Source organism: Gastrolobium bilobum, unplaced genomic scaffold (assembly GCF_033153095.1).
Source record: "Gastrolobium bilobum isolate Gb01-03AN ecotype WA unplaced genomic scaffold, APGP_CSIRO_Gbil_v1 utg688, whole genome shotgun sequence".
Taxonomy (NCBI): Eukaryota; Viridiplantae; Streptophyta; class Magnoliopsida; order Fabales; family Fabaceae; genus Gastrolobium; species Gastrolobium bilobum.
Genome location: NW_026897255.1, coordinates 130,970 through 143,252, shown reverse-complemented (window position 1 = coordinate 143,252; position 12,283 = coordinate 130,970). Strand labels below are relative to the sequence as shown.

Below are 12,283 nucleotides of genomic sequence, written 5' to 3'. Positions count from 1 at the left end.
CATTGGGCCATGAATCGAGCTGGGCTTTGCTAGCACGCATCCCACCGAGGATCTCATAGCTAGTTGCTCATAATGAATCGTTGGGCCATGAAACTTATTTGTACCACGATCAGTCACCTGGTTGCTCAGCCTTCAAATTCTTCACCTGATCTTTTATCTAAGCGCATTAGAAATATTCTAGCCAGTGTTTAAAAACTCGGCCCGGTCATCGACCCGACCGAGGTCAGGGGTGACGGAGTCACGGGTTCAACCGGAAGGTCAAGGGGTCACTACACTGACCCGGTTTTATATGTTAAAAATTTATTGTTATAAAAAAAAAAAAAAAAATTTTTTTTTATAAATATATATCCTATATGAAAATATTAAAAACTAAACCACCAATCATCAAAGATCCAAAATATGCTTAACATAATTCATCAATTACAACCACAAGTCAATATTACACAACCTAATTAAAGTATCAAAATACCAAAGTACAAAACTCGTATTCTAATGGGGTCACTATGTGAACTCAGTTCTGCCTCTTTTAAGAAGGTCACTGACAAAGGAAAATTTCAAAGAAATAAGAATGAGTTTTTGTTTTCCATCAACGACTGTAAGGATTTCATTTGAATGGGTAAAATTCTTTCCTTTTCTAGAAGATTCACGGTAGCGAGGTGAAGATTGAAAACATCTACGCCGCTTGGAGAGAAGAGAATGATTAGATTTAGGTTTGCAAGCATTTTTATTTTTAATAAAACGACGTTATTTCTTGGAATTTTTTCTAAAAAAAAAACATGCAGTGACCCCCTTTGACCCCTCTGACCCAGGAGTCACTGAAACCCGGCCGAGTTTTGGGGGTCGGAGGGGTCGATGTGCATATAGGGTTCAACTTGAGACCCCAACCCTCATAGGGGAGGGGTCAGGGTTGACCCGGGTTAACCCCGGGGGCGATGCGGGGTTTTAAAACACTGAATTTCTAGCTAGGTTGAAGGGGCAGTAAAGAAAATATTATATTTCCATATTTTTTTCACCTTTGTACATAATTCTTGGCTACATTATAGATTACTGATTTTATTAATTGATTTGACATATTGTAATTAGCTCAATTTTAGGATCTCAACCTCTTCTTGTAAAGGTATCACCTATTCTCGATGAGAGCATTCCAACGAATACATTGAGTTAGAAGGGTGGATAATATTATGTAAGGGTTCGCTTTGTCTGCAGATAAGTTATCTGCAGTAAGTCAATACGACGTCGTTTTGGGACAGAAATCATGGTGTTTTTATAATTTTAATTTATTTCAAGGTTATAATAGTCTTTATATTTATAATTTTTTAAGATTTCAATACCAAAACGACGTCGTTTTGGGAATAAATGCAGATAACTTACCTGCATTAACTGCAGAAACATTTTTCCTGTAATCTAACAAATTCAATCTAACAACTTAAACTGATAAATGATATTACATTAATAATTTTATATTAGAATTCTCTTTTTGAGAATGAGAACCAACAAAGGCATTGGCATGAAATTCACCGCGGAATGCCCATTACCACTCTCAAAGGAAAATCTTGTGGCTATATATCCAGAGTTCAGACCCGAGAAACATACAAGAAGGGAGACGGCAGCTTATAATAAAAAAAAAATTATTGTACATTAATTACAACATTCAGCAGTGCGCACGTGTATGTAGGTATTTTATGGTCAAGCTAGCTATGGATTTTTGGCAAAGTAGTGGAAGTATAGTCTTAAAGTTAAGTGCTTTGAAGAATCAAATGCAATTCTAGGAGGATAATGAAGCGCCATCACAACTTGTTTGATCAAAGCCTGGTACAGCTTCACTATTGGGGGAATGCAAGGCCAGCCCTTAATCAGAAACATAAGGCACTTTGCATAAAAACATAAAAAAATGGAGAATAACTAAAAGCTAGTCAGTGCATTACATCTTTGCAATATTTAAATCCTGGCTGCGCCGGAAACCTAAGCTACCTATGATCGAACCTACACTTATTTATCATTTGCTCCACAGATGATTATAAATATAGTTATGTCACGCATCTAATTAACCCCACAAGCTACTGAAAAATGAGGTCACAACAACTTGGAAGACCAACGCGATTTCGGCCTAAAAAAGGGCTTAGCTTATAATCAAATCACAATTCATAGTTGTCTTGTCAAGTAGCTAGTGTAATTAACCATTGAGGCTTATACATTAAGTTATAGTTAGACAATAAAATGAACTAAATAAAGGGTGTAGGAGTTTCAATATATGGATGCCAATGTTACTATGATGCCCCCCATGCATTGTCCGGTCACTTCCTTTCTCCAGAACCGAAAGACATGATCTTTGGTGGTGTTTGGTTTGGAGTGTGCGTATAGAGATCACCATTAGATGACCGAAGTTTTAGGTTAGGGTAAATTCCCCCGTGACTCCTTTTCATCTTAACAAGATCATACATTTTACCAAAAGAGTAGAACTAGTAGTACTCAAAATTAACTGGACTTCCAATTCATCAGTGGATCTAAAGCTTTTCAATGTACAATTATTCAAGCCACAATGATCATAAAATAGAAACTAATCCGTTCTGAAGTTGGTCAACGCTAGCTGGAGAAGGAAACTAATTTTGAGTCTCATACATGGCCAGAAAAAAAAAATGATAGAGAAGCATATGCATGACATGACATATAAACATATTCATGACTGCTTGCAATGGGAAATATAATTTATGAGGAAGTAAGCATTTATGTTTTTTCTTTTTGCAAAGATTTACTTTAATTTCTTTAAGTTGCTATATATGCAGAGGAAAACTTAATGAAGACTAGTTAGTTCATTCCATTCTAAAATATAAGAGAAGTAGATGAAGTTCAGCCTAAATATTCGATCATTCAAACAAAAGTGTTGTATGCAAATGATTGTTGAGCATCATCACTAGCTGGAAGATCTACCAGAGAATAAAACCAGTTGCTCTATATAAACAAGCTAATCACCCCATATATACTGTTGTACATACCAATCTCTAAAACTAACGCCGTAAAGAACCACCCTTTTATTTATTACGAATCCCTAGTTTTATATTGCATCCATTTTAATATACCTAACGCACAAACACTAATTATCATTTGATATTAATTTATAACATTTGTGAAACCAGCTATAGGGAAATTGTATTACCAAGGCGGTATATGTTTAAAATATAGATAAACCAACTAGAAGAAATTAAAAGGCACGGAAATAAAGGACAAAGAGGGGGTGGCTTGTTATCGATTTGCGACTTGCCAGTTATTGCTTCATGCCTAACAACAACGAGTTCCTTGAAACACGTAGCTAAATGCCAGTGTTAATTTAAAAGCTGAATCCTCAAGCATATCAGAAAAGAAAAAAAGAAAAAAAAAGAAGAAAGAAAAAGGAGAAATAACCAAGATACGAATTATACGTACAGTGTTGTTCCATATAATAATGGACAAAGGAAAGTAAAATCCCAAAGATCAAATAAAAAACCAATGAGTCACTAGTTACGCACCACTACATAATCATCATCCATTAACAAAAAGAGAAGAAGAAGAAGAAGAGAAGGAGAAGCATATCATATTATATATATATATGTAGTCCATGAATTTTGCTGACCTTATAATAACCTGAAATTCCTTGATTAACATCTCCAACGATAACCTTATAACTCGTAGCGAGAAAAAAACAAGAGAGAGAGTGATCCCTTATAGAAAGGACATAGCCCTTAAAATGAAGGACGTGCAGCTGAGTTTCCCGCCCAACCATCCACTGGTAACTGAACATTCTGCATATTCAATGGCAAATTGAAGAACGGGAGACCGGAAGAAGGGTCAGGGAAAGGGTTGTTGTTTCCCACGCCACCGCCACCACCGGAACCTTGAGAACCGGTAGCCGGTGGCTGCATCTGAAGCTGTTGTTGTTCCTCATCGTCCAACGGCAACCTCTCATAAGCCACGTTGGTAAACGAAGCAGCAATCACGATCACCGGCCCCGCCGCTGTCAACTCTCCGACCACGCTCCCTCCTACCACCTGTCCCTGCCCTCCGGCGAGGTATATAGTGAGGCTAGTCGCTCCCGGCGGAGCCGGCGGCGGAAGGAAAGAACCTGAGAGGGATAATATCTCGAACCTCCCGTGGAGGGTGACGACGGCTCCAGCTGCCGCCGGTTGCCGCAGGCTGACATTGGTGACGGTGCCGCTGCCGCTTAGGATACAGATCCCACGCTGGCGCCGCCGCGCGTAGGTGGTGACGCAGTCGAACACGTCGGAGCCGCTTCCAACTTCGAGAATATGAGCCCTGAGAGTGTTGGCGCTCTCCCTCGTGATGATCACCGGCGGCTTCGGCTTGTTCTTGGAGCCCGGTGGCCTGCCACGTGGACGGCGGCCGACGATGTCTCCGGGTCCGGCGGAGACTAGCTCGAGGCCTTGGCTTGGATCATCGTCTTCGGTGGTGGAAAACGGTGGTGCACCACCGCGATTCTGTTCTTGTTCTTCGGAATCGGGATGGTGTTGGTGGTGGTGGTGATGCTGCTGAAGGTGCAAGTCCGGTCTGTGAAGGTTTTGAACAAAGCGTGAAGCAGTTCCTAAATCCAAACCAGCCATAGACACATCAAAGGAAAAGAGAGAGAGAAAGATAAATATAGAAAAAAGAAAAGAAAATTAAAAAAAAAAAACGAAAAAACAAAAGTTATATATATAATATATAAGATGAAAACAGAAAACAAGGACAATGATTTTTATTATAGATAATTGTTGTTGTTGTTAATAAATATTGAAGCAAATTTTGTTTTGGTTTAAGAACACTGTTTTTTTACCCTGCTTTTCTTTATGTTTATTTTAAGGGAAGTGGTGTGTGTGTGTGTGTTTGTGTGTGAGTGTTTAGACACACAGAAAATAAAAAAAGAAGTGAAAGGAAGGGAAAAAAAAAAGGTGGACACAGAGAGAAAGAGAAAGATGAAGTTGAAGATGGAATAGAAAAAACTGATGAGGGTTGATTTAAGAAAGACAGAGAGGAACAGCGATGGATGGAGTGCAGAGAAAGCAAAGGGAACAACAAGGAGAAGCAGAAACAGAAGAAGAAGAAGAATGAGAGAGAAATGAACAAAACGTAGTCATTTGTTTGGACAACCTAAAGTTTAATATAATAATAGACATAATAAAATAATAATTTAATACGCTTTCTTTCTCGATTGTGTTCATCACTTCTGTTTGAGGAGCGTGACCTGGAAGCGACCTTAAGTTAATTGGATTTAATTAAACATTTCCAACAGATGAACTTTTATATAGGCATTATTTGGGTACGGTGAGACTCAATTTTTTTTTGTCATACTGCACTTCTTAACTTTGATATACGTATTCTAATCATCTATTTAAGATGAGGTGATCCCCTAATACTTTTATAAGTTTCAATTTTTAAAATTAATTATGTGATTAATTTTGAATTGGGGTTTTGTCACAATGCCCTCTCAAAAAATGTATTTATTAATAATTTTGTATTTAGAAAGTGTTAGTAAAAGCAGTATTATCTATGATTCCAATCCTAGATACGATAAATAAGTTCATGGAAATTATATAGGTAGCAAACCGGTGTTTATTTGTAACTAATTTTTTTTTTAAATGTTTTGTGCTATTATTTATTGGAATAGGATATTGTAACAACCAAATAATGTTACTACCAATGTTACTACCACATCTTAATCGTTGATTTCCGCCGATCAACGGTTATCATTTTTCAAATCAAACTCATTAATTAATTATTAATTCGCAATAAATGATAACCGTTGATTGACGGAAATCAATGGTTAAGATGTGGTAGTAATATTGGTAGTAACATTATTTAGTTGTCACAATATCATATCCCTTATTTATTTCCTATTGCAAAAATTGCCAAAAATATTTATTCTTCATTAGTATTTAGTTAATTTCCTATTGTAATTGTGTTTAATTCGCCTGTGTATATAGGAAAATGTTATATTTCGAGAAAAGTTATATTTACAACTTTTTTTTTATAATCTCTTACAACCATATCTTAATACCGTTGATTTCTGCCAATCAACGGTTATCATTTATTGTGAATTAATAATTAATTAATAAATTTAATTTGCGAAAATAATAACCGTTGATTGACGGAAATCAACAGTGTTAATATATGATTGTAAGAGGTTGTAAAAAAAAGGTTGTAAGTATAATCTTCCTCGATATTTTACTACCATTTTAATTTATCACTTTTACTATCTCTTTAGTTACCGTTGGATCAATTTAAAATCAACGATTAAAAAAAATTAATATGATAACTGAAGAGGTATTAAGAGTGATAAGCTTAAAATGGTGATAAATATACTGAGATACCGATCCTAGTTATCTCTTTAAGGCGAGTCGGTCCCGAAACTAATTACCAAGTATAAGTATTTATCTTTTATTGTTTTACAACAATAATACACACGCACGAGCACAACACATTAAAATAACTACGATTATTTATGAGCCATTAACTAACTAACTAACTAAGCTCATCTCCCTCAGACTCCAGGTTATCTTTGAATGCAGACAGTAGTTTGAGTCATTTTTGGATAATTGAAATGGATGTGTTTACAGAATCAGAATTTTAAACAGGACTCCACATGTTAGATAATATGAATGCTGATCATATTCGGAAATTGTTATTGGTCTTTTACACCTGAAGGTAATCATTGCTCAGATGACATGGTTAGTTAATGCACTAAATTGTTGGGATAAAATTAATTGTTAAATGAGGAAAATTTTTAGCTTATTTTAAAAAGAACGTATCCAGATTAGTGAATTTTATAATAATAACGTTATATACAAAAACTTAACTATACTCAGATTAAAAATAAATAAAAAAATGCAACTTAACATCACTCTGATGTAGCTAGGAGATCTCTGTATAGATTGTGTTCTTCTTTTATTTATTCGATTTTTAAATAATTTTAGTATGTGTCCATAGAAATCAATTTAAAGGAACAGAGTTCGATCCAAATAATACGATTGTTGAGGATTTCGTAAACTAAAAAAGGTCTTTTAATTTAAGAAATGTGCATGGATAAATAGCACATATGTATTAATTAAAAGAAAAGAACAAAATCAAGATGAAAAATAAAATTAACTACTACTTTAAAAACTGTACAAGAAGGCAAAGAATGGAAAAAAGTTTAAATTTTTTGTTATGTTGTCGGACGGAACGAATAGAATAAAAAAAATGATTATCATATGGTTCTAAGCCATTATTATCACAATATCTAAGTGTAATCTACACTTTATTTTATAGCTAGCTAAAAAGTAAAACTAGATGCGTAAAGAATGAATTTATATTTAAAATATGTTTATCCACTTCATACAATTTACCACACATACTTTTTGAGGCAATCAGAGCTGGAAATCCAGAAGAATACGGCAATACCGCATTTCCTTATTGAGGATTTCAGTCTTTTAATCAAATAGAAAAGAAAAAAAACTAACAAAAGCAGATAATCATCTCCCTTTTTGCTCTAGTTGTTGTTTAAATTTTAAAATGCATTATTTTATTTTATTTTATTTTGAGATATTCCAATCGTAAAAAATCGTAAAATCGTAAAATCGTAAAAGCGTTTGGAATTTTGATGGAATCGTTTTGATTGAAAAAAATTGTAGAATTGTAAAATCGCAGATTTAAATTGAGATTTTAACTACCATGTTCGCGACTAATACGATTCGGGATGAGTCCCGGAATTAAGACTTTAAATTTCTTCCAAAGACAGGAAAGATCGAACATATGCTCCCACTCCTCACCTGCTCAGTTTCCTTGCATCAACTGAGCTACTATTATTTGATTAAAAAAAATACTCTCGATGCCTTGCGAGAATATATGAGAAATATAGAATTGGATTTAATAATCTACAAATGATGTCAGAATATTAACATTAGTACTTGTAATCTTACTGGATTCACTGGAGTGAATTAAGGAAAGAATTGACATAAATATTTAATGTATATGTACACAATAAAGATTGTGTGCGTGTGGATGGGGTTGCACGACGGAATATGGATGCTGATGCTGATGCTGATTTATTAATGTTGTTGGTGCCTTGGTGGTGTTCTCGTGGGGTTTGAAACTTTGGGCATCTCCTTCTCTTCATGTGGGTTGATGACACTAACCATGGTTTAAGCAAGTTGATCAAGTTTGGTTTAGATCTAGTTTTAGCACAAGCAGTTGGAAACTTGAGACTGAGGAGCTACAACCTATACATTAATATGATTATTTTAATTGTTATGATAATAAACATAGTCACATTCCATAAATGAGGGAGGAGGAATGGGCAAGTGGGAGATGGTGCCGCGGCGGGTGGATCCCACTCTTGTCTTTTTCTTCTCACCCTTCAATAATCCCTTCTTTTATTTTGTATTATAAATCATGTAAATACTATTTTTCATATTATAGAAAATAAATTTATTTTTAATATATAAAAATATGTGGAATTTATGTTAGCCAATATGAGAAGAAAATAGATAATAAGAAAATACGGGTCTTATATATTTTTATGTGTGTGTGAAAAATAAAATTTATCTCAAACAAAAAAAAATTAAACCCATAAACCATTAAATTGTAGATTAGAATTTATATGTTAATTAATAAATTATCTATGATCAGTATTATCAAGTAAACAGAAATTAAAATAACATACATCAAAAGGTGTTTCTAATACGTGATTTGTTTTTTTATGGGTCTTACATATATAGAAAATATTATAAATTAAAACAATAGAAAAAAGAAGTATTCTTTTAAAGGATACAAGCTTGTGTCCTTTTAGGTGATTTACACAAAATTTGACTGATAAGACTTTGTGTAAATCTGAAAAGTTATTTTTTTTTTCTTTTTCCAGTCACATTCCTGAAGTGTAAAGTGAATTTTTTTTCTTCAGATTTACACAAAATTTTACTGATCAGACTTTATGTAGGTCGTTAAAAAGGTACAACTTGTGTCTTTTTAAAGGACATCCACTGAACCCTAAAACAATATACAAATATCAATATCCTAGCTAGAATATTGGGGCTTTACACTGTATTAATATTAGGCTTATATTAAAAATTTGAGGCAGAAATGTGCTACATTCCCATAGCTAGTTTCGTTCTACTTAAATGAATATAGTTATTTTGTCTATGATTTTAGGTAATTCTATGTAAACGCATTTGTAGGTTGTAGTTTGATTCCAGCAGTGTGGGAGGCAAAACACGTGTTAGGATGGGAACTGGGGATGGGGATCGAAATAATTTGGTTAGGACGTTCCTAAATTATTTGCAATTATAATTGACCTAATAAGCAAGATTTTTATTGGTTATCTAATAAGCTAGGGTTATTTTTTTCATTAATAAAGGCTTAAAGGGGATGATACAATTAATACTAATAGTCAAATAAATTTAAGAGCTCCCAAAAAGCTAAGACATATATACTCTGCACTTGAATCTGACCAATTAATTAAGGTTGAGATAAAATGAAGATAGGTACATGCTTGTTTGGTTAGGGTTTCATAACGCGGCCATGTGTACCCTGAGTGCACTGTTGATTTAAAAAATAAATAAATAAAGGATGAAAAGTCTTGTAAAAATCATAATTTTTTATGCGCATGCAGGTGACTCTGCTTTTTCAACTCGATCCTATAATTATGGAAGATTAATGTATTTTATTAACGATTAAAAAATAAACAAACTCTCTTCAAAAGATTATATATTTTATATGAAACTCTTTCTATTTTCTCTCTTTGCTTCCTCTTTCTTTAGTAAATAACTAAATAATTACACCTTCATTATCTTTATTTTATATTCCTAACTTGTTTAGAGGGGCTTAAAGTTTAAGATGATTCTTCTTTATGGTTTGGTGGAGGGGGTTTGGACAGGTGGGAGGTCCCAATCCACACACAACGAAGGCGTTTTTTTTTTTTTTTTTATAACAAAAGGCGTTTTTTTTTTTTTCTCCAATCCGAGGTTACACTTGAACTTGACTTACCTAAATAATAAGCCAAATTAAAGCTAGTAATTAAATTAATCAAATAAACAACGGTGCTGAAAGTCACATATATATTGAACACACCACCAGAAAGGTTCTCTAGGCATTAATTAGCCACATTCCCCCCTGATTGTCACCAGAAGTCGAATCTGATTATCATGTAATTTGCTATGTTCATTTCATTGGAAGCGTTTGAAATCGTCACATTCAAAACTTATGTTTTTTTTCGATTAACAGTATAATTAGAGGACAGAAAAATTACACACTTTCTTCTAAGGATCCTTTGTGTCATGGAAATTGTCCACGAAAAGAAACAGCTTGCTTTAAATATTAGTGGAGCACTGACAATGTGATATAGTAATTTACTTATTTAAATGTAATTTAATATGTTTTAAGTGACATAAAACCTTTACAAGGTTGGATCTGACATATACTAATTAGTGCTATTTCTTTAGTGGATGATTTAAGTAAATAAAGTATGATATATTCACTGTTGTTGATGGTCTTGTCTAAACGTAATCATAAGCTATGGCCTAATGGAACATGCATGCATATTTGGAATTTTCAAGGGGACATCGCTACCTAGCAGTTATGTTTAAATAAACATTAAATTGTACGAGGATTCTTTATTTACAATGTTTATTGACTAATATAATCTGTTTTGAAAAAAACAAACATGCTCTTCCTTCCGTTCTTTTATTAGTTGGATGGAAAAAGAAATCAAAGTGACTGGTTATTAAACTGGAGAAATCAAATGAGTCTTATTATTTGAATAAGAGAAATTTGAGTAAATATATAGGTTTAACGTATCTATTTTATTGCAGATTTTTTTTTTTTTGTCATATTTATATAAAAGTGAGTGGATACTACTAATTTATTTTTCTCTTCTCTTTATGACGTGACCCATTTATTTTTATATAAGTGTGATAAAAAAACTATATGATAAAGATAAAAATAAAAATATTTTCCCCTAAAAATATTTTTAATAAAAATCATTCTCTATACGAGAATGAATGGGCATATTTATATTTATTATGATACAAGTATATTTGGCATACATTTTGATCATTAAATAACTCGAATTTATTTTGTTTATTTGTGGAACGGTGCAAATTGTTGACTTTGTACTCTTTTACTTAAGTCCAATTGAGTTAAGAGTATGAGAAAAACCCAACAAACTTAGGACTAGGGTTTGTTGGTACTCATATAAATACTACCACTTAAGTTATCAACCTCCAAGTCATTGAACAGAAGAAGTAAGCTCAGATCTAAAAAAGTGGCCACACACTTCTCATTCCCCGTTGAGATATAGTCTAGAAGATCTGCCACTGGCCAGCCTCAAGGAGTTTGTTTGTGCTGCAGTGCTGAGTAGAGCAGTTTGTTAAGGAGAATCATACACAAGGAGATTCTGCACAAGATCTGCGCTTCAAGATGTAAATTAGAACGATAATGATCTGTTGCATCCCAAACCACAACGATCTAAACGCTTTCGCAGATCCAATTGCGCCTACAATTGGTATCAGAGTCAGATTATGGGTTTGGATGTGAATCTAATTTTTGATTTACAGTTATTCATGTAATTAGTTTTGCTTCATTAAATATGGCACCTAAAATTCTATGTTTTTTGGTGTGTGTTTCACATGTGAATCCTTATAATTCTTTTCATTAAAAATCGATGTTTTATTTGGTTTTTGACTTTAATCCATGGTAGAGATTTATAATTTGCATTTTCTTTGGTTGTAACAAGGAGGCTAATCTCACATGATTAACTTTCCTCCTTGATTTTTATTTCAATTTTTGTACTTTTTTTGTTGTATTACAAAATTATAATGAAAAGAAGATCCAAGAGAAGCCCAAAACAAGGAGATCCATATTTGTTTGGCCGTGTTTGTGACCTTTCAATGGCCGATCTGAGAAACCAACCACATGGGGTAAAAGATGACAGGAAACCCTGCAAGAAAATGATCGGTTTCGGCCAAGATGACGCTAGAAGTGTCGCTATGCGCCGCCTGAAATGGCTACACATGGCCACCACTCGCCTGGAAAAGAGTGGCATGGAAGGTCAGATTTAGGTTGTTCTGGTGGCTGTGGTTTCGTCTGGCTGTGGTTTCGTCTCTTCGGGGAGGTCATATCCCTAAATTTTCGTGCTGAGATGAGTTTAGGAGACAGTGTAGTGGATGTGACGACTAGGGTCCCTAAAAGTTTTCTTAGGATTTCCTGCCAAAGTTTGGTATTTTGAGCTTTTGGGCCCACGGTTACCATAAAAAGGCTTGAAACAAAACTTATGGATCAAAAG

General features: G+C 34.0%; 1 protein-coding gene across 1 annotated transcript; it reads right to left on the bottom strand.

The window, feature by feature from the left end:
- Window positions 1-3,716: 3,716 nt before the first annotated feature.
- Window positions 3,717-4,592, bottom strand: LOC133305295 (AT-hook motif nuclear-localized protein 23-like). Its single transcript, XM_061505467.1, has one exon. It carries the CDS (start codon window positions 4,590-4,592, stop codon window positions 3,717-3,719), a length of 876 nt encoding a protein of 291 aa, XP_061361451.1.
- Window positions 4,593-12,283: the final 7,691 nt, after the last annotated feature.

Bases quoted from the DNA above. Each gene is read 5' to 3' on its own strand.
- LOC133305295 (XM_061505467.1), bottom strand. From the start codon at position 4,592: ATGGCTGGTTTGGATTTAGGAACTGCTTCACGCTTTGTTCAAAACCTT.